General features: G+C 39.2%; 1 protein-coding gene across 4 annotated transcripts in view; it reads right to left on the bottom strand.

The window, feature by feature from the left end:
- The window catches only part of EIF2B3 (eukaryotic translation initiation factor 2B subunit gamma), a 99,823-nt gene that overhangs the window by 67,143 nt on the left and 6,377 nt on the right, over positions 1-26,303 (bottom strand). For all 4 annotated transcript variants that reach the window (XR_015259144.1, XM_086752944.1, XM_086752945.1 and 1 more), the window contains exons 4-5: positions 11,296-11,455; positions 6,612-6,723 (exon numbers count right to left, since the gene is read on the bottom strand). Coding sequence is in view for 3 of the 4 variants with exons in the window: in XM_086752944.1 (XP_086609070.1) it covers positions 6,612-6,723; positions 11,296-11,455 (272 nt within the window). In the remaining variant the exon portion in view is untranslated. The remainder of the gene's footprint in view (positions 1-6,611; positions 6,724-11,295; positions 11,456-26,303) is intronic.

Consider the following 26,303-nt stretch of genomic DNA (forward strand, 5'->3'; position numbering starts at 1 on the left):
CTGTCACGTACTGGTCATTCTGGGATCACTGGACACAAGGTGAAACCCTAAGATTTCAGCAGGCAGCTATACTGAATACACACTATAGCTGAAAACATGTTAAAAGCAAATAGTTGCTCATTCTGTGTCTTGCCCCCAACCAGACCATTCAGAGGAACTTTTTGATCATACAGGTTACATCTGGATCAACTGAGGTAACTATGTCACAAAAACAACCAGTGATGGCTGATCAACTCTGCGAAATAAACTAACTCACAGCATTGCTAAAAAATACACAGTGGCAACTGTATTAAAATATTAAGACATCTTTCTAAAAGGAACAGACCATTTGTCATCTTTTCAAGACCCAGGCCTGGCTTAGAGTAACAGTGAGATTCAACTTCAGTGTTGTCCAACCTGATGACTCATCCAAAGCCCTGCATTCACCAAGTCACATGGACTCGAGGGTGTCCAAGCTACACAGTCAGCTCTTCCTCCTTCAAAACCTCCGAAATGTAAAACTGAATCACGGGCTAAGCGCTGGTCTGAGACCGCAGCAGGCAGACAGACCAATGACTAATGACGGTCCATGCAACATACATTTACTGACGATTAGAAACCAAAGGCTGAGCCTCACGCTCTCTGCTTTTAGTCTTATGCGTACTATAACACTGGCAAGAATCTTGCCATAAAACTAATCCGTTGCCAATAATTATTTCTATAGATACATTCAATAGAGAATTCCAGATTCTAAGATTCATGACCTCTTACCTGTACAAAGCTGTCAAGACATGGCATGACCTTTCTTTTATAAATAGGACCTGGATATGTTCTACATTCCTTTCAACCCCCCCCCCACTGAATCAATAAAATAACATGGCAGCAGCAAAACCCAATAAATCCAGTTGAAGCAGCAGTATTTAAATCAGTAATAGCAGTTTGTTCGTTAAAATATAAAGCAAATGTCTCATGAACTGCTTTGATAATATGTTCATGTTTATTGTACGTGCATAGCACATAAAAGCATCAAATTACAATGTTTTCCTTGTACTTGGCTACACCCATTTAAGAAACAATATATAACTTTAAAATATTCAATTTCTCAAGTTGAAGGCTACACTCATCCCCAGCATATTTACAGAAAAAGAGCAGCAATTTGAGCAAAGTTTAAATGCATACTAAAAAGGGCAAGCTTTTGAGAAAATTAACATCTTTTAGTTATAGCAGCTACTCTTAGTGGACTGAGAAACTTCTAACCAGGCATGCAAGACCTCCAAGGGTATCTTGAGAACATCTACTCACAACTCATGGCTCAAACAACAACTCACAGGCCAATATCTTTTTCTGAAACATTCAGCAAAATCCTCTTTTGTAAAGAAATATGATTAAAGCTACAGCAACATTTTAAAAGTGTGGTTATAGTCTGAGAAGTTAGTGTGTAAAAGTCACACCCTCTTATTCAATAGATCTAGTTCCTCTATTTTGATTCAGAGTCAGATTTGCTTGCTTTACTGGCTAAAATAACTTTTTACAACTTTCTAAATTCCTACTAGTACTGTGAAACCAATTCAGTTTTGGGAAGGGGAACCAGATTCTTTTCTGGCTTGTGCATCTGCAAAAGGATCATTACCTAAATCAACACATACAATTTCTACTTTTGTGATGCAGGACCCAAAAAGAACCTGACATTTTCTGGATGCTAGTAATCAAATTTTATTTTTATTTATGAAAAGAGCAGATCTGGGCTAACAAGAAAGACAGGAAGATCTATGCATCACTCTCTAAAGTCACATTTTAGAGAAAAAAAAAATATCCAACATCTTTCCATGGCATTCCTCAAAATATCACTTGAATGCAAAGGAAGCTTAGTGACAAAAGTTTGGTAATAGTCAAAACTACCGATTTCCCTAACACAGGAATACCATCAAAGCTAATACATGGATATTCACCCTGTAGACAGCTGAGCTCAGCAGAGATTTTTTGCTCCCTGGTCTGCCCTGAGTTGCTCTTCAAGATTTTCTTACCGAGCTGGGTTATTGCATCTCTCCCTTCCCTACCAGTGGCACTGCTTGTGGGGAGCACTCCCTGATGCAGAAAGTAAAAAGAATCAAGTTATCAAAGTCCTGCTGTTTAATCTGTTAAAAGTAATGCAACTCGTTTTGGCACATGTGGCTTACAAAGTACTTAATCATACATCCAGCTAGGGGCAAGCTGGGAGTGGCAGCCACCTTCACCAGCACAACTGGATCTGGAAGAGGACATCTGCCCATGATCGAGTTTAGAATGCTTTACACAGTGGAGCATCTGTCTATACCTGTGTCACTCCCAGCCTTTCTCATGGAAGTAGATTTTAGAAGGGAAAAAAAAAAACCAGCAAAAGAACCACCATAGGAGTGGCAGAGTATTTCAGAGATGCCAGTTTCATAAGGAGGGCAGTTTCAGAGAACAGAAACACTAAGGAAGTTGCAGTGTGTTTATATATGATTCACTTATTTAAAACAAATTATCAGCAGGAAAAAAAAAGGCAATATCCCAAGGCAACAGAAAGGAAATCAAGTGTATCAAAGCTATTCCTGAACTCCCATTAGCTACCTGCTTGGCAACGCTGACTTTTAAAATTATGCTACACCATTCATTTTTACTCTCATGATGCAAGGGGAAAAGGAAGAAAGAACTCCCCCATTTTATCCCCCTCTTTCTATTAAAATATCTTAAAAACAGATCTGTATTGTTACTTCAAGGTTACTAAAGTTAGTACTGTATATATTTATAGATGAGGTATTCCTTTCTGTCTGAAGCACATGAGGTAATAAGTAGCTGGAATTGTCACGGTGATTTATTAACATATTCTCTAGGAGAAGTTCTGCACCTGCGTCTGTGCAGACAGAACACCCACAAAGGCTGAACTCACCCTTACACAGCCCACAAGATCTTAAAAGGAAATGCTCCAAATTTAGACCTGCTCCAACAGGTGTCTTTTACTGTCTCACTTTGCATGACCATAAATATCAGAGGTGGAGCAAAAAGCTCCCCATCCATTGTAACCATGCTTTGAAAACAAATACCTTTGCCCCCTCTGAAAGCAAAGGCGGCAGCTATGGAATTCTCATCATTTCCTCACTCCTTCATCCTGCCAAGACGCAAGTCAGAGAGATGTCACCGGCAAAACCAGGCTCCAGGGATGAGCACATAACTTTATTTTTTTTCTCTTCAAAGGGCCCTAAGCTGGCTTTGAAACTTCCCCAAACTGTATTTCTTTCATTCCAGTATCTCATCTTGCAGCTATTTGCCAAAGTGAATGACATGCACAGGCTGTTCATGGCTTTTTATAAGCTCTCATTACCCAAACGGGGAACCGTTTCCTTGAAAATGCTTTCCCCAGCAGTATCAGTCTCTCTAGGCACCACCAATAAATTTCTCTCCTGGCCCATCCTGATGCACACCAAAATGTGCCTGGATGGATGTATGTGATACTGGTTTGCACTTGTTTACTGGATGGAGGATGCTACCTGTGGGACTTGTCATCAGGGTGATTAACAGTACAGGAGGGAAGAAAAAAAGGAAAGACGACAATTTTAACAGCTGAATAGAAAGCTTTGCCAGGTCTGCTCTGGCAAGCTAAGGAGCAAAATACAGACTCCTTTCTGTGGCGTGACAAGAAGAGGCATTTTCAAAACCAAAATGGCTATCCACAACTCACAAAACCCCAAAACAAATAAAAAAAATCTGGAAAAGAAATCCTAACCAAATTGAGAAAGAAAATAACAAGTTACACCATGAACTCAGAAATCTTATCAAAATGTTTCATACTATGTATGAAATGTAACACTTCTGTTATTCCAAAATGCCTGAGTCAAGAGGAAATAAATATTTAATATTCAACAGGTACTCAGGAGAATGTGTGTTTTCCCCTGTCCCTCCCCACCAGCTGCTCTTTTATGGCAGGAAAGTGAAGAGCATGAAATCCAATGATAGGAAGAAGGCAAAGGTCAGGAAAAAGGGTTTTCTTCAAGGATTTAAATTAGCATTCTACAGCTTTGGATGTTTTGTCAACACAACTTCCCTCCTGTGAGGAGGGGAAGCCAAAGGTCCTTTGAACCATTTCTGTATGGGATCTAGGTTTTTACCAGTAACAAGATTCCTAGCTTTAAAGAAAAGTTCATCTTCTCTCTTCCCGTTCCTTTCACCACTCCCTCCCTGTCCCCTCTTCCACCTCCCTCCTTAAGGGAGAGAAAAAAAAAAAAAAAAACCAGAAAGAGAAAAGGATCTGAAGAGCAAAATGAGCACTGAAGGAGTTCTAGAGTTCATGTAACAAGACCACCATAGCCCTTCAAAGGGATCATTAAAAGTAAAACAAACAAAAGCAACACCCTTAAGATGTCTATTGTATTTTACAGAGGAATGAATGAGTGTACTGGAAATTCTCCCATCTTGCCACAAAGTCTGTTATTTCATCAAAACAAAGTCCAGAGATCAAGAAGCAGCCAACATGGTAGCTGAAAGTCAGTCACTTCAAGTGATCCATGAAGAAAAACAAGATTGGGCTTGCTCTTTTTTTTTTTTCCTCCCCTCTCCTTGCTTTACTATGATGTATTAAAAAAAAAAATACTTCAAAGATTGTTTTAAGCGTTGCTTTTGTTTCTCACATGAGAAAGTCAGAGCTTGAGCAGGTCTAGACAACACAGTGGTTAAAACATCATTAGCTGCCAACACTTTGTCTTCCTAGAGCTCCCACAGTTGTTGCTACCCTGGAATTGCCTCATTTGAAAATATTTTGTCATTTCCATATACTATTTTGTTTCCCTCAGAGCTTCTCCAAGATGGCAGCTGTAAAACAGAGTGCACAAGCATCCACAGCAGGCAGTTTGAGATGTCAGAGGCTCACCCAGGTAGATACTGGCCCAATACTTTTGCCTGATGCTTCAAAGCATCTTTATCTTTTATTTTTCTTTCTGTTTATTTTAACACTTCATAGATCTTCGCTCTTTGTGCTATCCTGTAATCTGTGGGCTTTACTTGGAGGATGGTTAACACTTTACATTAGCTTTGATAGCTGTGCCTATGGAAATGTAAGAAAGACAGGGAGACATACAGATTTTTATCCCATTTGTGCATCACCAACGCTACATTTGCCAAATCCCAAACAAACAGTTATGCTCGAGACGATCTGCTGAAGACAATGTAACTGAACAGGTGCTCCTGAAAGCTAACTTTGGCCTGCAGGATAAAGCTTGATTAATTTAGCTATAGGGTAACAGGAATGAGAATCCTCTGGTTAGATGAACCTGTAAAATCAGAGGTCAACTGAGATCACACATGTTACAGCAATTTCTAAGTCATTATATCATAGCCACCTGCTAGTGCTAGGAGAAAACCATGAAGACAAGCCCATATAGCTCATGGTAGATAAAATATTCCTCCTTAGCCCAAAACAGATCTATTAGTCTTTGTTTGCGCAAAACCACAGAATGCAACAGTGCTGAGTTTCCTACACTATACAGATCATCTGCTGTGTATCTACAGAAAGCTTCCTTGCAGCTTTGTCCCTGCCATGTCCAAGAAAAACCCAGGACAGCACCAGCGGGAACATGCTGGGACAGGCTCTTTCCATCACAGCCATTAACACATGGCTCACTCTTGACCATCCTCCTTCTAGGGTAATCCTTAAACGTGGGCAGAAGAGGAGGCATCTTTCCATGAGCATACAGCACTTCCCTTGCATCTGGTAGTGGGATGTTCAAGGGAAGATAACATCCTTGATGCACAAGGGTGTAATCTCTGTGCATCTCTGCACACTGCAGAGGCATTTTCACGGAAGATTATCTGGGAGCAGACCCCAGATATCTACGTGGATGAATTTCCCAGCTCAGATGGCTGCCCCCAAAGGTATCTAATCTCACGGAGGTGAAAGTCCAACTGTCAGCCTGGGACAGACTACAAAGCCTGGCCTCTCAAAGGAGCCAGCAGAGCCTTCCACAAAACATGTCAGAAAACGTGTATCTGAGAAAACTAAAATCATTGTACAGAAGAGCGTAAAGAGCAACAAGCTATCCTTCCTTCTTCTACTAATGAACATGAATTATGCTGTGCAGGAAGCTCAGCTAGTCTGGCCTACTTAATAAATTCCTGCAAGCCCCCAGTGCAGTTTAATGGTGGATATAACATACATTCTCTAAAGAATCATTTTGGGCCTGAAAAGACAGCTGAGTTTTGTGCCTTATATGCATAAGAGCATCATGAAATCCTGAGAGTCTCTCTCAGATACTCTGTAAAACCATTTGGGACTCAGCCAATGAGACCAGCGTTTCATTTCTGGACATAGGTCTACCACTTCTGAATCTCTGAACCTGAACTGTATCTGAACTATAGCGACACTGGCTTCATTTCAAGGACAGTTACCTTTTCACCCATTCCTTTTCTTTTCCTGGAATTTTCACAATAAAAGTATCAGACAAACCTATCAACTGGTTGTAATGATGTAATGAATAACAAAATACTGCTCCCTGAACATTGCAAGAGCTGGTTTCCTTCTTCCCAAATCATGCTACTTAGTCTTTAACCATCACTCCTAGTCCACTGTTATTTTCCCCCATTACAAGTACAGTTTCTATTACAAGGACCCATAAGCTTACTTCTGAAGGATGGATCTTTTAATGACAAGTTCTTCATCCAAGTCAGCTTCATTAGCCATGAAGAGCAATCTTTTTCCTGTGTCATCCACTCCAATGAAGTCGCGCTGCTCCACTGAAGTAGAAAAATCAAACACAAATCATTATATAACTCTGTCTTAATGCAGGCTGGAAAGACAAACGGGACCACAAAACACCCTCAAAATACGAAATACTAGGTTTCAGACTAACTCAGCAAATCAACGAATTTGCGAAATTTATCCACAATATTTATTAACTTATTTTCAGTCAGGGTAGCTGATATATATTTTGACATTCAAAACACTGGCCCTGCAAGCTTTTTGCATCCTTTTTATGAAGATGCCAACTACAAGTTCTGACATGCAACACTCCATCTTGAGTTGTGCTTTCCTTCTCTCTCTTTTTTTTTTTTAAGAAAAAAAAAAAAAAGAGAGAGAGAGACTGCTACCTGACTTTACACAATAATCCCAAGGTAAGCAGAGATTTCTTAAAATCCAACTGCTTCTTCTGTATCATAAATCACTCCACATTAGAATTTGGTGGTCTGGAGAGGACTATGATTTCAGTTAAGACATAACTACTTTGCAACTGATCTCCTATTTCAGATAAATAGTGATAGCAATAGAAAACCTAAATCACTTACACAAACACACATAAAAGTATAGATTCTAAGATTCCTACCATTGATGTTTCTGTGTGGGTTAACTTGGTTTAAATACCTATTTATAAAACTGCCAACCAAGAGAATACCTAATAGTCCTGTCTATTATTGTGGTAATTCCCATCTCCTGCAATCAGTGACTGTGCATCAACAGTGACTTTGGTCTGCTGGAATGTAAAGCATTTATTATTGAACAGTTTTCTGCAGCATCTGAATGCAGTGGCGGCAGCTCATTCTAACTTGCACTTTGCAGTATCAGCCATCACTTTGGTGGCAACCATACACTGACCTGTACAGGAACACAGGCTGGACAAGAATGCCATGGTACAGTTCTAACAAAAAAATCTCTTTTCTCCCACTAAATACTACTACTTGGGGCCAAACTGGCAAATATTAAATCTCCTAAGTTCTAAGCCTTTAACCACACTGGAGTAACAGCATACTGTATAAGTAGTTAATTCTCTAAGATCTTTTCTCAGTCAAACTATTTTCAACGCTATTTTCCCCAGCTCAGCCCCATCCCTTATTTTCCTTTTACCTGTTCCGTCAGAGTTACCATAGCAATAACCACTATCAAAATACAATCAAATCTACACAGCTGTTTAAAGTTCTCCTACTGGCAGCCTTTGATGCAAGTCATCAAGCATACGCTCTTCAGTAATCCCCCTATCCCTTCTCAGAAATTAATCATACAGCAAAGTAGTGCAAAATAGGCCTGAACGAGTAACACTATGACAAATTAAGTACAATTAGGATAAAGCTCACTTCCTGTAAAAACTCAGAAATAAGTTTCAAAACCAGTGCCAATTCTCATGCTAAGGAGAGCGATGAAGTTTGAGAGTAGGGGCTAACCAACCATCAGCTCTGCCACCTAACTGGAGTCTCCTGACAGGTTAGAAACACAACAGTGATCCATTTTGCTCTGTCAAGGTACCAACGCTTCTCTCAAAGTTCAGGTTGTGGCTGCCCATCTCCTGACCATTTCTACACGAACATAAAATATTACACTGCTATAGCAAAGCTCCAAGAAAAAGATAAAAAGAAAACTTGATGAAAACAGGACTAGGTACATGACTGCCACCAAACCGGTTTCTCTTGCTTGTGTGGATAGGAAAGAAAGACAGCGAAACCATGTGAGCACACTGGATTTTTTTCGTAGCAGATACCAGGCCAGGTTTTTTCCCTGTGCACTGGCAATAAATAGCATTACTTTTGTAACTTATTACTAAAATCAATTACCCAGAGATACAAGTGTGCTGTTTTGAATCACACTGGCATTACTTAGAAAAAAACAAATGGAAGAACGAATACATAACTAGTTTACAAAATCCCTGCAAGGGATGTAGGAGAAAAATGTTAAAGCTGCAGTGATGGTAACTAAAAAATCGTTTAAATTATAAAAATGGAATGCAGGATGTGTTTTGCCTCCTCACAATAGCTAAATAAGGATTTGAAACAGCTATTGCAAGTTATTAATTACTTTAGAAACTACATCCTCATCAATTCTGAGGGCTTTAATGACCTAAAGAAATCACGACATCACAAGAGAATGGAAGTCGAGCAATTCAGTGGTGCAAAGAAATAGTTTTCAGTCAGATTTTCTAAAATGCTTTTTAATCAAAACATAATTAATTGACACTTGGGGAAAAGACACCTTTGTTAAAGATTCAGTATCCCCACCCTTTCAACTAAAGGGAGAGAATTCACACGATGCAGCCAGAAAGACCACCAAAAGGTCTTCTGGCAAACACAGAGAATACCAGTGATGACATGCCTGCTGCTTTCAAGACAAGAAAAACAAGCAGGAAGGAGTCACCATCCCCATCTTTTCTGCCTTTCTTTACACACAGAAAGGTTCAGACACTCTTTCCACCCAACCCCTTGCAGGTCATCTTTAAGCACATGGCTCCATTCTGGGTGTTTGAATTCCTGACACACTCTGTTTATTTGGGTTACTACCAGCCACTAACACTTGGCTTATTTTTTTTCTTTTTTTTTTTATTGCCAAGACTCAATTAAAAAAGACAATGAGATTATTACTGCCAATGTATGATCCCCCAAGTATAAAAGCCAATGAACTTCACCCTATAACTTGCATCTGAGTTATATCAAGGATTTTAGGAAAGCATCAGTATGAATTTATAGCTGCTTAACACTGCAATTCATGCTCATTTAAAAAAAAAGTTCCTTATATCACAGTTCTTGATAATATCAAGAATAATTGATATTTAATTTATTTTATTTATATTATATTAATTTAATAATATCCCAAAAGCAATGACTTCGTATTGGATTCCACAGCATATGCAAGATAAAAGTCTTGTTGCTCCTTCTCCAAAAATTAATGAATTTGTAGGCATAGTGAAACAATAAATAAAGCTGCAAGGTTATCTAGCGGCTCGTCAGGACTAAGGATCCATTTCCTAATACTAACGCTTGAGCAGAACAAGGATATAGAAACATGTATGTGTCATGATTTAGAGAAGGAGCTAATAGTGCCACATACTACAAAAAGCTACCTGACACACTCCATGTTAATATTTCGTCTTCAGTTGCTTATAAGGTTCATAAAATTCTAACTGTTTGGAATGTTCAAGTAGAGCAGCTTTCAGTGGGAGACCTTAGCATCCAGCTCCACAGAAAAACACTGAGTATCAAAACACTTCCACATGACGGAATTTTAATGCTTTCAGGTTTGGTCTTTTACAGATCTAAGAAATCATACACAAATTTTAACAAGTCATTTAGGAAGAGTAATGCTACAAAGTCGAGTACACAGACATTAAAAACCAAGCAAATTAAGAATGCATGTGCAACCTGATGTGTTTACATTTGCGAAGAGTCTTCAGATGATCTTGTTTATTCTCATAGACCTCCTCGCTCCCATCCTGTGTGCTCAGAGCTCACGTACTGGGCAGCTCTGTGTTTAACCACAGACCCATTAATTTATAATTAATGAATGCTCAACTCTGTGGCTGTAGTAGTGCTCTTGACAATGTTTTACGTGCCATTATTGCTTAAATTGCCTTTTCAAAAACAGGGAGGTTTAGAGCTGTTTGAGAGTCGAAGTCCTAAATGCTTTCAGGCCTACTATCCCTACACTTTGTTCCAAAAATCTTTTCACGTAGAGTCTAAGCAGCTTTCTTTTAAAAACACATTTCTTCCACTTTCAGACACAAACGCAGTCCAACTGTTGGCTTGCATTTCACTCCTCTCTCAAACAGTTTGAAGCTATGCTTTCTTATTCATATTATTGTAATGCCTCTGAGCTTTAATCATAGACCAGGACCCACTAAGCTGGCAATAACCAAGCCTCAGCAATTGAACAGATATTATTAAAAGAAAATGAAAGGTATGGTATGGGAACAACTGTATAGTTCTAGCATATAAGTAAAATGGGGATAATAGCCCTGCCCTGCCTTACAGCAGTGTTGTGAGAATAGATACATTAAAGATCACAAGGCTCTAAGATATTATGGTAAGAGGCAGAAGATAAGCATCTAACCAAGTCCTTGAAATCAGTGGGAGTTTTGCCTAGCAAAAGCCTCCTGGATGTGATCTCAGAAGAGTAATTCGGTACATACCATGAAAGGGGAGAATTTCTAGAAGTATTTGTTATCCATCTAATGTTGATCCCTAGAGTCAATGGTAAAATTCCCAGCTATAATCTAGCTGATGCTTAGCGCTCTTCAAAAACCTAACGGTTTTAATGTTCATATGTAACAAAAATTTAGGGTTTGATCCAAAACTCACTGAAGTCACCTGGAGCTTTTCCCTTAACTCCTGTAAGCTTTGGATCAGAGCCTGAGAGATTACACGAGTCTAATACTTAATTCTGAGCTGGAAAAAACCAAGTCACACCCCTATGAGGAAATCTGAGGGAAAATAGGGTATCTGTACCTTTTTTATTTCTTTCGCTTTGGGACTGATAACTAAACATATCATACATACCAGTGGTTCCTCCAGCATTTATTAATTAATAAATAAATATGCCTATCTACATACCTGGCTTTTTTTTCCCTTTCTGTCCTGGTACCACTTCTGTGGGTTCATGAGTTTTCTTCATCAACATGGAGAGAGTAGCATCATGTGTCCGAAAGAGATCCACAACTTTATATAAATCAACATCTGTGATCAGATCGCAGCTCAACACCAAGACATCAGTCTGTCAAAGAAGAAAAAAAAAAACAAAAAACCCAAACCTTCAGAGATACAAATGACCACATATGGATTAACATTTGGGGACTCAACAATAAATACACTTGTAACTTGTTTTTTTCTATTCTTTTATTGTTATCTTTAAAAAACAGAGGGTCTGTCATACTCTGCCAAAAATAGTTACTGTTTTTTAACAGTTCACTTTTCTTGAGTCCCGCTGTTACTGCACTGGTTATTTGGTTAATGCTTATCCAGCTCTGGACCATAAAGAATATGTGACCATCTAAACTGTCACCACCTGCTCCTAAGGGAAGGAACTGGGACACAGAAGCCATGGCTTTCAAGACTGCTATGAAATTCTGCAGTATTTACAACAGCTACTTTCAGTTACATAATGATGTAGAAAAGAAATCTTTCTGAATAAATCTTTTTTTAGCTGACTTTGCATCTGGCTACAAACCACTGGAAAAGATATTTAAACTATGTTATTTTATCGGGGGGAAAAAAAGTAAAGATTATCTAGGATGTGATTTACTCAGTAATTGCACTGCCATGGTGGGCTCAGCTTAGAAATATATTTCCTAAAACCAGCAATACTCCATATAAAAAAAAGAGGAAGTTAGGTCCTATTTAATAACAGGCTGGTATTTAATTTTGATCCCAAAGGATTCCAAAGTGCCTTAGAAAGTATTTAAGAGAACCACTGCATATATCACAGAAACATTGTCACACATTGAGTGAGACGTAGCAGCTTCATTAACCATGCACAATATCATTTTGGCTAAAAACCCTTACTTAGAAACCATTTTCTGTATTTCACGTGGGTTGTGGAATATACTGCCAAAAATCTACTAGTTCGGCAATTATCTTTCTTTAAACTAATCCTAACATAATATTTGTGCAGCATGGCCTACAGAAAAGTAGCAAGTTTCCACTTTACTTTTTGTTAATGATCAACCTTCTCAACGTGTCTCAAGAAGATAGTGTTTCTTTCTTGACGTTTACCGTTTTCACTTTCTGTGCTACCATTTACTACAGTAAGCCGCCTTGCAGAGCGTGACACAGCTTCTTAGTCTTTTTAAAAGACGTTCTTTAATAAGAAGGGCACTAGAAAATAATTGGTAAAACTCGAGTTGATTAACTCCTGGAGGATCAGGAATCCTACTTTTACTTTTGAAAACTATCTTGGTTCAAAGCGAACTAGTTCAGCGTTGACCTTTTATTACAAAAAGGTTTGCTTTATAGACTTCATCTAGTCCTAGGAGATTCCACATTGTAGGCGAGATCAACTGAGGTCTGGGATTTACATTATTTGACAGACTCTCCTACAAATGCTAGGCAGTTTCACGTGTTTACCAATAAGTCATTGGAATTCATCATGTCACAAACTGTTAGAGCTGCTGATTCGGCATGCTGTGCAAAAGGTCAAGCTCTTCTATTTTCATTTGATTTCTCCCCACTCTACTGAGAAACACCTGGCTGCTTTACAGGAAGGCACAATGTGCACGTTGAGAATTTTACACCTTCAAAACCAGACTTGCATTGCCCGTTTTAACATTCTTTTCAAAATGTGTATTTTATATTATGGTTTTGCCCAGGAGAAGTGCTTTAATTATCACTTCTCTAAAACAAACAACATGCATGCATTGGAAAAAAAAACACAACCCAAACCACTGAAGCAAGCTGCCTGGCATTCTGGAGCAGCCCTGCTCCAACATTCCGATGTGTACAAAGAAAGTAAGAAAAAAATTCAACTTGGTATGGAAGCAAATCTCCAGCTTCATAACTGTAAATAGTGGAGAAACACATATTAAATATCCTGGAAATCCTGAAAAATTTTCAGATATTCTGTTTTTACAGGAGCACAAATGAGTTACAATATTTGGAGAAAAGGCCAAAAGGTACCCAAGACCCGTATATACAGAGCCGTGCTTTTCAAACTTAGTTTGTAGAAGGACGAGATCTCCAGCTTCCAATCTAAATGCATTCATTCCAGTGGTGAAAATAAGAAACAACAATAAAAAGAGAGAGACAGACACACCAATGGACTTATCCCGCGGAACAAGTATCTGGACTTGTGAAACAAGCCTTGCAATTATTTCACATTTTACTAACTGCTTTAATCTGTCACTACAGCAAAAACCCAACAAGCGCTTCATAGTTGTGAACAGGCTCCTGGGTTTTTTCTCCTCACTATAGGACAAGCTTTTTGCAAAAACTGAATGCAAGACCCCTGAGGAGCATACGGGAACAGAACCACCAAATGTCTGGTTGCCATCTGTTCTACCCATTTACTCTCCCAATATGTAAATAAACGTCAGCGAGCGCGGGGACCAGTGAAACACACAGTTGCTCTGTAAAGCCCACATTTCTGCCTCTCCTCCTGATGAGCAGAGCAGTGGCCTCAGAAGCACGCTGAGAATACACCATGAAAGGCTCTTTTGGGACTTGACAGCCTCCCCTTTGAAACACCACCCCCCTCATAAATAAAGCCCTCACTGTCTAATGGATGCACTTTTTTTTCCAGTGTACAACTCCTGAACGAATAAACTAATGGCTGAATGAAAAAATAAACTATCCTAGAACCCTAGCAGAAGTGTGTGTTTTTCTTTACGTTTTTAGGGTGGGTGTAGAAGAAAGAAAATAAATGGTAGAGCTTGTGGGTTTTTTTTTTTACATATATACATGCCAAAGAAATACAGTGCACCTTTCCCAATGAGGCACTGATACAAAGAAGAGAAGTGCGTACTTAGTACACGCACTCATGTGCTAACAAGGGGTATGTGAACATACTTGACTTCATGAATTATGCAAACCCCTAAGTACATACACACATACACCTCTTAATGAAATACATATAACGATGATTACATCAACCCCAAACTATTATACAAACAGATGATAAGAATCAACATGAACTGATTAAAAAAAGCCAGCAAGCACACACCCCAAGCAGAACTACAGGAAGAAGAACGCACGCACAAACGCACTCTCACCACCCATCACAACCATGGGAAGGACAAAGCAAGGGTCTTAACTCAAGGACCATCATCTAAGGGACGAGGCACGCAACTGGCATTTTCCTGCTCTGCCAAACTTGATATGTGCCATTTTGTTTACTACTTTTACGACACAGAGGAACCCTTGTTACAGACCAGGGTTCTATCACAGATGCTGCTGTACAGACAAGGTGAAAATACCATCAAGTATAATAAAACAAAACAGCAAATGACCTTGGGTGAGGGAACACAAGCACACACTGCAGTGCTACTCAGGTATAGGGACAGCAGCCCTAGCTTGCTGGTAGCACAGCTCACATCTTTTGTGAGCATCACAAGAGCCACAGAGACGCAGAGAAAATGACACTCCTTGGAAGAGTCACTTGGGCTTCAGTAATTCCATTTAACCTCAGATGTGCAATTTACACTCTCTGATGTTCGGAATTCAGGCTCAGCTGCTGATCAGTGGAGAAAAACTAGGTCCTGCAGAGATCATCCCACCTATGATCTGAGTTTCAGGGACATGTTTCTCTGTCCCTACTGACCACACATGGATCCCTGGGCTTCCAGTCTAGCCATCGCTGAACACAGACTGTTCAGTCATCCAAGTACGGAAACACAGCACTTAGTGCCTCCAAGTTTCCACTCTCCCTTTTTTAACACTGCCTAACAGCACTTCACCATCACACGTTTCTGAACTGTGAGAGGCTCAGATATTATGAGATAACGTACATACTCAATCTGGCTAAATACAACACTGTAACATAAAACATCAAGAGATTTATACAAAATAGAGAAAAAACAGTAAAGGAAAAAACACAAAAACAACATGTCAACAATTATATTAAACCCAGCACAATATGGAAAATCTACACAAAAACAAGAACAAAAACTAGAATGTTTCAAGAACTCAGTTCAAGACAACCGATTTAAAAATAGAAAACATGTTTTCAATGGAACTAATTCATACCACAGATCAAAAGATGGATGCAATTATATGGTGTAATATACCAGCACAAATAAAAAGCCTTGGACTTTCTCACACCCAGCATACAAAGGCAATGCTAAAAACTCTTTTATATTCAGCTATAATTGCTGGATCCCTTCTGTTTAAACAGGAGATATCAAGGTTACCACAGACAGCTGGCAGCAAATTATGAATTTTCAGTGGTATTTACTATTCTTTTTCTGTCAAGTATAGACAAGGGCAGGACCTCATAGCCTAAACTGCTGAGGGCCTCAAAAACTGCAGACTAGAAAATGAGAAAACATGTGTTGCAAGGAAATCTCTAATTTGAACAAAATCAGCCTCAAGAGAAAGAGGAAAACAAATGTCAGATTGCATTATAAACAGAAAAGAAGCAAAATATCCATGAGCAGCAGAACCAGCTCCTAACAGAACTGAAGACAGACAAAACATCGAAGTTAAATCCTAAAAGTTTCCAATTGCGCAGTATTACAGCTGAGACTTTGATAGAAAAAGAAAAAAAAAATCAAGAGATTAGATAGACTCCATTCCTACACTCAGCCTACGTTAACACACGCACAGAGACCTTTGCATCACTTCCTGCGGTGTCACCATACAACAGGGGAGAGAGGAACAAGTTATAATTACTGCTGGAATTAAGACAGACAATAGCCTGGAACTTCACCCACGTTGCATTAGCAGTGTGGTTTGTGTGTAATGCTTTTATTATTCTAAAGAGTGCAAAGGGAAAGAACAGTTTGGCTGTGGGCAAACGTGCATTTTGATTGCTTGGTAGCATGCTCCAGGCAAAGCCAAAGGTACCTCCTAGCAATTGCATTGCTCATCAGTCTTCAGATCAGAAACTTACATCCAAGGCTTTAGAGAATCCCCCTTTATCTCAGTCTCCATTAAGAGTCCTCCAATTTCCACACCTGTGACCTCTTTGAAGCTCTCTGAGTGTTGCTGTAACTGGAGTGGGGAACCTAATTTATTTTTTGATGTCTGTAGGATCTTGATAGCTACCAATTGAAATGGCCGCCTGTGACTGGGAATTCCCACTCTGCTTTTGTAAAATTCTTGACAGCAAGATTCAGAACAAAATCATGATTTTGTACTTTGTTAGCAGATGTGAAACATTTCCCTACTGTCCACTTACACTGCAGCAGCAAGTTTGCTGTAGATCAGTCCCCTTATAACTCTTCTACGGACAGAGGAGAGTGGAGGCACAAGATGTCCCTCAATCTGAAATCCAGCAGGAACACTTCCTTATTAAAAGATGGAAGAAACTTTTTTCTTTTTTTTTTGGAAAGACAGTGTGTAATGCAAAAAAGGCTTCTTTTTTCTTTTCTTTTTTTTTTTTTTTAAAAAAAAAAGAAAAGAAAACACAAAAGTCTAGTGCAGGAGCCAAGGGAGTCTCTTCTAATTTCTTGGATGGCCCTGGACTCATCAGGTGAGGATATCTTAAGGCAATGTGAATGCCTTCACATACGTAATCTGTCAGCATCCCTGTTTATCTTCTCAAAGAAAGCTGGAAGAAAGATGCCAGAAGCTGGGGAGGAGACTTAACCCTGCTCCCATCATATGGCTCACCCTACGAGTTGTATCAGATGGGATCATACAATGAAAACACCATTTTATGTTATCTTTGTATCTCAAGAGCTACTATCCAAAATCAATATTTTTAAATTTACATACATATAAGCTAGGAACAGGAAAGATATTCAAGGCCAGAAGGCATCCTGTCTCCTCCCAGGAGGAAGTATTGTTACCTATTGCTCAAACTGACACATGGGGTGGAAAAGGGTAATTTACAGTTATCAGCAACCAAAAGCAGAAGTTTAGAGATGAACACAAGTTCATAAGCTTACTAAGAATGTTTTCAAAGCAGGACTTTGATATCATGACACTGAACAGTAAATGTTCTGGTCTGGAATGTAAGCTGTGCAATCCACCTTCTCTCTTCTGGTTCTGACTAACACAATTTTGTCCTACTCACACAGTACTTCAAAAGTAATTTACCCAGCTTCCTCCTCCAATCACATCACCCTTCTTCACTGGTTCCATTTTCTGTCACAGCAGGCACAAGTTTTTTACCCTCCTTTTAACAGTCTATCCCTTCCACTCGCCATTCACTTACCAAGTCTACTTCTGCCTCACATCAATAAAGGACACCAGCCCTATTACCTACTTACTTGTATCTTCTAGAGGATGTGGGTTTAGGCTCTTCTGTCTTTTTTTTTTTTTTTTTTTTTTTTAACTAAAAGAAATCTACTACTCTTACACATATAGAAAACTGGCAATTATCAGGCTATCAGTATGCTGGGGCACCGGACTGATATACTGACATGTATTATCCTGTCTTGTTAGGCTCTCTCATTTCTCTGAGGTCAGGAATCATCTCCTGGGTTTATGTCCAGATCCTAAGCATGCTGCAGAGAAGACTGTATCTAAAGGCACCCAGAAACCGTGGACCGTCACTCATGAGAACCAAGTGTGCTAAAGCTCAGGGGAGCACCCCATAACCCAGGCCCTGAATTCACATCAGTTCACGGAGGGTGAGCCTGGCAAGCTGAACTCTCCCCTAGCTCAACATACTGCATGAACTTCTTCACAGGCAGGAGAACTCCAGATACAAATGGCTCTCTCCTCGTCACTCCTATTCCTGGAAGGCAGGTTTCCAGGACTACCTGGATGCCAGCACTACCAGACCTGCTGTGCAGCTGATCTTGGACTCTGCCTCACATGAACAGAAAGGAGAACACCGCAGTCAGGCTCCAAGCTCAACAGCAGCGGTGCAGCAGGCTTGCTGCCAAAGCCCAGAGCTCAAGCCCAGGCTTAACACTTAATGTAAGCAGAGCCTTAGGCAGTCAGGTGCTGTAGTCATACAAACAATAATAATAAAAAGTAGTCCTAACGGAGCTCAACCAGCTCAACTTATTCAACAGAAAGAAGGGTTTTGCCCACAGCCTGTAATTACCTGAACAGTAGATGATCTCTCAGCAACACAACAAAAAGCAGGCATGACAGGATTCAGTGACTAGAAATCAGTGTTCAATGTAGAAATAAAATGCACGGTATTTTAAGAGGGAGAATAAATATGATCTGGAAGAAAATTCCAAAGGATAAAATTGACTCTTCATCTACTAGAACACACAAATAAAGACTCGCTATCTTTCAGAAACACATTCACTAAGTCATCCATAAGTTTTGGGGCCAACAGCCCTAATTACTGTGTGCAAATTCCCTTACAGCCTAGAGGATCATAATCGTTCCTTTCAGTCTCAAATCAGTCTATAAATGAAACCCAAGACATATATAGCATGTGTCCTCAGGAATCATTCTGCCATCCCACAGCTAGTATCTGAATGATCTTAAATTAAAAGGTGAGCAAGTCTTTAAGGTCAAACCAAGTCATTACACAAACCCCAGTTTCAACTCTGCTCCAGAAAACCCAAATGCTAATCTGCTCTGCAAAGCACAGGCTCAACAGATCCAGTGACTGTGAAACACAGCTCAATGGTGCGGCCGCTTCATACTAGCCTGCGCTGAACTGAGCGTCCACGTGCATGAAACCTGATTAGCTTTAAGTGTTTTTTTCCTGTAAAAATAAATCATGCTACATTAAAGTACTGGTTTGAACCATAGATTCCTATTATCCCCCCATGCAATACTATTTTCTTCTCTAGCACCTCTCCTTTTTCTCCAGTGATATCTGGCCTGCAGGAACTTGTGCTGTTAAGAAACACATGATGAAAACTTCAAGACCGCCACTGCTTTTTCCAGCACTATTAGTCTACATTCAGGATTTTCACCATCTTCCCAAAGGAACTAATAGAATTTATGCTACAGAAGAATGCCTAAATTTGCTTAAATAAAATCTGAATTCACAATTGCTTTTCCCTTTTGAGCACAGAGCAGAGGAAAAAGTACATAACCCACATGGATTTCCCATAACATGACAAAAAAAGCAAAATTCAGTTCCAGCATCCTACAAGTCCACTGATCTTCACTACAGCTTTCAACGGTGCTGAGCAAAGTGACAGCCTCTGGGACAGCCTGTATTGTTCACAGCTGCATCTTCCTATCATCACTGTTACAGGGCTGTACCAGGCTGCAAAAGCAGACACAGGGAAAAACCCTCCAGCACAGAAACTCCATGGGTTGATGTTTGGCATCTACTCCCTCCCACATCCCCCAGTAACTGGAACTATGTACTTAGGTTAATACACACAACTGTGTTTGGTCTAAACAACTCAATTTTATCTTTTGAAGGATGAATACTCACTAAGGACTGTCACCTGCCACATGGTAACTGTGATACCTGCACACCCCATAAGTGCCATGAAATGCCCTAGCCTCTAATGAGGGAAGGGCTGTTGAGATCCAAACACGGGGAAAACACACAAGTTGAAATACTGCAGGCTAGAAACGGAGCAAAAAGGCATCAGACAGCAGGGAAGGAATGCTATTCCAGAAAAATGTGCAAATAATCAGTGAATGTCTCCTTGCAAGTCTCAGTCTACCTGAAGCCAGGGAGGCCTTGAGTCTCATGGGGAAAGGCAAGAACATTGCCGATTACAAGCCAAAAATTATTATAACAACAGACTAGATAGTGACTTAACATTTAAAACAAAGACATTATCAAGGATCACCAAAGAGACCCCTGCACAACTCCTGCTCCATGGAGTCCAGGGTGACACTGAGATCAGTGATGCCTTCACACCACCCTTCATGCCCTCTGCCAGGCATGGGGACAGTGACGTTCTCCAGGCTCAGACACAGCACAGGGCTTTGGCCTCTCCACTGGTAGCACCAAGGAAAGATGGCAACTGGAGGACAGTGACTTTTTTCCCCACACTCTTAATATTTTACTCTCTCTTTGGAAATAAATTAAGATGCACGAATTCACTTAACACAGACTTTTCAATTCTTCAAATATTTGTTATAAAATGACTTTTGAAACCCATAAACTTGAGTTTGAGTTATTAATGTAAAAAGCTTCCTATGCCTGATTAAAGGAGATAATAATAAAGGACATTTAACTCTTCTTTGCCTTCATATGCCCATGAAAGTTGTTTAAGACAAAAAGTGCAAAACATTTATTGAGATTAACTTTACTAAAGCTACAATTTTCCCTCAACACATAGAACAGCGAGTTATTTACACGAGAAGACAGTGTATACTCTAAAACAGAAAATGAAGGATGGTTTACAAAAATGAACACTAATTTCTATTTACTCCCAAAAAATGAAAACTAGTAGTAGCTCATACAAAACAGGAAAGATTTTTAGCACGCTGCTTTTAAAGAAATTATTTCAGCTATATACATGTGCAACGAGCTTACTATGTCTGCAACTAGAATAGGCTGAATTTGTGTAATTCATCAGAAACCACCTAGGGTCTAAATGAAAACATATAGTGTAATACAGGAGAAATGCTGACAATTAACTTCTACATGGAAACAAGAGGTATTGGTTAACATAGCACACACAGGCCTTGAGTTGCCAGAGACGTGAAAAGGATAAAGATATGCAGCGGGAGACAACAATTGAAACTGACAGGCATCTCAGGTCTGTCAGTGACTCTTCTTGCAAAACACCTAAGGTCTTTACGTATTTTTTTTTGTCTGTGAGTATAATGGAAGGCATCCTCTTCAGCCAGCAATGTGCAGAATAGCAAATGCCCTAATAACCACTCTTGATGCTAACCTTCAGAGCTAATTGCTTCATTCAAACTTCTGGTGTTTTAACCCTGATCCTTAGCAAACCCTGGCAGCAAAATAATTAATTTAATTAGCTACATTCTTCTAAAGCTGAGTAACTTTAAAAAAAAAAAAAAAAAAAAAAAAAAAAAAAAAAAACCCACGAAACCCAACAACCAACAACTGTTGAATTCTCTAACTGTTACCCTGCCAGGAAAAATAAAGATCAGAGCAAAGTCCTGAAGACATTCATCAAGCACACAGTCAGGCAGCGCTGTATCATTCCCCCCAGCAACACTGCCAGCCCAAGCACCTGCCAGTGGAGCTGCTTTCCACTAAGACAATCAGCTGTGCTTTGGGAATGGGACTTGGGCATACAACCCGCAATTCATTTTGCCTAGTCCCTCAATGGTGGCAGCTTTCAATCAGAGGCAGAGAAGGAAACAAGAAACTACATACCCTGCAAGCTGCCATCTGATACATCTGCTTTTCACACACATCATTAACAACTTTGTGAAAGGCAGAATTAAAAAAATGGAAAGACAGCAGCTTTTATTTGCATTTTAGACACTCAAGGAAACAGTATTTTCTGTTAGGTCTGCTGAAAAAAAAAAAAACCTGATGAAATTATTTTTACTATTTCAAAATAGGTGAACAGAATATTTAGTTAAGTCTTGCTCAGAGAGACAGATCTTGACTCTTACAAATGAATTTCATTTGTTTTTTTATTTCCACTGACAGTACAAAAAAATACATAACCATATATTATGGGGACTGAAGTTTTTCTTTCCATGCTCACCAAATTCTGCTCAGCTGTACCAGAAGGATTCAGATTCCACCTTCCAGCCATTACAGCAAGCTTACTTACATCATGTGTTTGGAGAGGAGATTTTTCAACAGAGGAAGCGAAGCGCTTAGCCATGCCGTCCAAGACTCCACGGATCAGTGACCCTCAGCAGCATACAGACCACCACCGTGACATCACACTTTCCACAACATGGCTCCCAAAGATGCACATACCAAGAGAATCTGGAGTTTCAATCTTTGTTTATTTGTTCAAAGAAAGTTGGTTTTTCTTCTTCTTTTTGGTAGCTTTTTAGGGTTTGTTTTGCTTTGCTTTTTAAGAGCTGTAATACTTTCAAATTGTACTTTTTCAAATTGAGAAAACCAGGTGGACCACCTGAGACGAAACATTTCACACGCGAGCACTCACCAGTGATAGCAGCAGAAGACATGCTGATTAATTCACACCATATTAGTCAGGGCTTCCATTAACACAACTAAGGGCTCATCAAGGAAGGAAAATGTGAAATTGTTCCATAGCTGTTACTCTGCTGGAACGCCACATTTTAATCACTGGCTGGAGTATAGTTGAATGACACAAGGGAGAGAAATGCTTAACAGAAGATGAAAATAATATAGACTCAGCAAAGACAAATGTTTGATCCAGGCACACCCAACCCACCTCCTGCTTCAGCCTGAAACAGATTCACGACTTAACCAGGTTTCTCATCCTGCTGCCTGGAGAGGCCCCAGCCTGGGAGGTGGCACCAGACAGCAGCTACGTGGGTCTGATAAAATTTGGCACAAGCAACAAAATAGTCAAATATTAGAGACGCCTGAATTTCAGAGGAACTCATTTGTAAGCTACAGTGACACCCCCTGCCATTTTTCTTTCCCCCATCAACAATAATCTACAACCCACAAAAATATCTTAAAGCAGTTTGATAAATCATGCAAGCAGAAAGCCAGAAAACACAGTTCTCAAAGAGGTTTCCTGAGTCAGAATTCAGCCTCCTGCATTCCAGGTATCACATTACTTAGTTTATTAAAAAAAAAAAAAACACAAAAAACCACAAACAAGCCAACAAACAAACAAACAAAAAAAAACTGCAACAAAAATCAGCTTCTCATTCCAGTATAAATTCAGGGGATTTTTGTCTTGATTAGTCCTTCTGGAAGACTTTCACAATTCTAGTCTGCTCTGATTAAAACCTTTCTGTAAGTTTCAGCCTATGTTTTCTCATAGCAAATTTAAACCCAATCATTGGTGGACTCCAGAGACATTGCCATTTACTCTTGGGCTGCTATTACAATTTCTTGTTACTAATCCCCAAAATCATGAGTTCTATGTTATCAACGGAAGTCTTGACACTATTACTGTGCTATAACATGGCAGGCCATGGCACGCATTTTGCTTACTGGTCCTGCGAATCATCCAAAGGAGCTCTACTGAACTGCAAAACAAGGCTTTTAAGAATGGCAGTAGAAGTTAAATAAATGAAGACATAAATCTGGACTGAAGAAGTCAGAGTAACATACTGGAAGGAATAACCCCACTAAAAAAGCCTCGATGGGCATACCAGAAGACTTTACATTATGACTTGAAAAAAGTGTGTCCACTAACATCAGCTACAGAGGAGAAGCCTCCCTAGGTGAGCCAGGGGATTTCATGACAACAAATTTCAAGAGACATCAAAAGAAGTTAACTTTTCAAAAGGCAGTCTACTGCCCACAATTATGAGGAAAAAATAAAATAAAATAAAATCACCACTGAAAGACACACTGCCTACAAAACAAAACTGCATCATCTCCCATCTCCTACCGCAGGCAGCAAACAGCACTTGCATCTCTTTTCTTCCTAGAAAGAGTATCAGATACCACCACTGAAACTGTCAGGACTCTTACTAATTTCCCTGTTATTCAGATTGAACTCAGCTGAATCCTCCAGCCAGTGCTGCTTACCAGTGAAAACCAGAAACAAGGACTGGTGATAGTTACTGAGCAGAAAGCAATTATACATGATTTTTTAAAAAGAAAAAACACATCTCTTACAGAGACACCCTTCCATACTGCTTCTGGCAGTTAGCAAGCTTTGGATGCTAAATAAAAAAATAAATAAAAACAGGAACCTGGAAATTATCAAATTATACCTTAGCACCTGCTCTGTCACACCTGTAACATTATCCTTAGTTTACAGCAGCACACTGAACATACTGTTTTACTAAAGATGCCAAAAACTGATCTCATTTAAAAACCCCTTAATCCTGAAACATCATGTGTGAGGAAAATGAAAAACAAATCCAGAGCAAGTTTAGTGTTTTCTTATCATATATGGAAGAGGTATTCAGTTGTTCATGCTCAGGGACAGATTAAGCCATCTTTACACCCAAATTGTTAGCTCATTTGTCCCTAATGAAAGTTTACCCTTTAGAAAATCTGACTCTTAATAAAGCAAATTATTTCTTCCCCCTTACAAATTCCACAGGCTCCTTAGCAAAGCATGCAAAGGCTACGTGCCTCCCATGCCTGTAATGGAGGAAACAGTGACTAGTAACAGCCTAAGTGATTGATGAAGTAGGAACAATATCTTAAGAGAGTAGAATCAGAAAGTGACAGGAAAAAAATGGATGTGGAAAATTAGATTTCATGAAGGAGAGAGTCTCATTTACATTTCATACAAAAAATTATTTTTTGCAACTATGCTAACTATTTTTTTTTTTATTCCAAGCGCTCCCTGACAGGTCAAGAATATTCTTTAATGCAAATAATAGACTAAGATAACAGCAACATGGCTCTGCCAAAGGAAGAGACTAAAACATATGTCCTTCAGAGACAAAGGAAAGCACAGATTCTGCCCTGAAGAGCTCACAGTCTGCTTTTACTAACATACATTGAATGAGGTGGTATTTACATATTACAGACTTAGAAAGAGATTACTTTGTTATTTGATCTACAAAAATAATTTCCTGAAGTATCAGAGTAATTATTGACAATGATTCTTTAAAACAGACATGAACATACAGCAATTTTTTAAAAGTTCAACATAAAGATACTAGATTGAGTAAATTGTGCGAGAGTACTGATTTGGAACCTAAGGATGTAACTGCTCGCTTCATTGCTTGTTACAATCTGTCCAAGCTGCTTGGTTTATCATAGCTCTTCGTTGTCTTCAAGAGATTTAGTGAAAGGTTTCTTCCACTACTTTGCACTGCTTTTCACAAGCTGACAGGCACGCAGCCAAAGAAATACATGGTAGTGCCTCTTTTGTGTCCTCTAAGTCTTACTGGACTTGTCTCACTTCCATGCCGCACGTAAAGCAATAATTCAAAAAGTACTGAAGTTTCCACTAAGTAAATAACTTCAGAATTACTCTAGTATAATTGCATATGTGAACAATTGAAAGAAAACTGAAGTCACAAGGCATTAAAAAAATAAATAAAATCAATGTTCCTGTAATTAATTTACTCAGCTACAGAAGCGGACTGTCATCTTCCAAAACACATTAAATTCCTCTATACACCATCCTCTTGCCAAGGCCCCATCTGGAAGAGGCGAGCCCTCTTCACTCTTCATGACCAGGCAAGGTAATCAATCCAAACTCAGCAGCACGGCAGGCTGGCTTGTTTCTCTGTTTAGGTTAGATCATGAGGTGACAGAGGCCTGTAAACACTCCTGTGGTGGTAAAGCTGCCTTTTCAACAAGAGCATCGTTATACCATCAACCGTGAGTCTACATAGTCTGTGTTCTACCATTTACAATCCTATAGATAAACAAGAAAAGAATTTAGCCTTTACAGCTTCACTTTCATTTTCTTATTTTGAAAAGCCACTCATTGTCAGTCCTGCAAAAGATGAGCAGAAAACTGGGAACTTAAAGGGCCAAAAGAATAAAACTGACAGTGACATTAAAAGTGTATAAAAAAACCCTGGACATTAAATAATATGTATGTAAAAGTATACAGTATATAAAAGACTGGACATTAAAATGGTAGCCATGGAAACTGCTATAAGGTAAACAGACTATAGCAGGATCCTGAAACCAACCGCATTCTAGGAAAATGCTGGGATTTTCCACAGGAGAGCAACTAAAGGATCTGATCGACACTTGTCACAAAGTCCTTAAACAAAATGCTTTCATACCCATGTATAAAACAAAACATTTAAGAAATAAATTAGTATCTCCTATACTCATTTTTTGCTTTTTGACAACATCATTTTAAGTGCTGGACTTACTGCAAAACATTGATAAGTGTTACATTACCCAATAAAAAAATAACATGAACACCGGCAAAAAAAAAAAAAAAATCCCTATCAGTTTCTAGTTTATATGCTGCAAAATGATTTTTCAGTTACTTACATTTAGACTGATGCATTTGCAAATTGAGGACTTTTTAAAACTCATTCTA

Source organism: Chlamydotis macqueenii, chromosome 8 (genome assembly GCF_036417535.1).
Source record: "Chlamydotis macqueenii isolate bChlMac1 chromosome 8, bChlMac1.mat, whole genome shotgun sequence".
NCBI lineage: Eukaryota > Metazoa > Chordata > Aves > Otidiformes > Otididae > Chlamydotis > Chlamydotis macqueenii.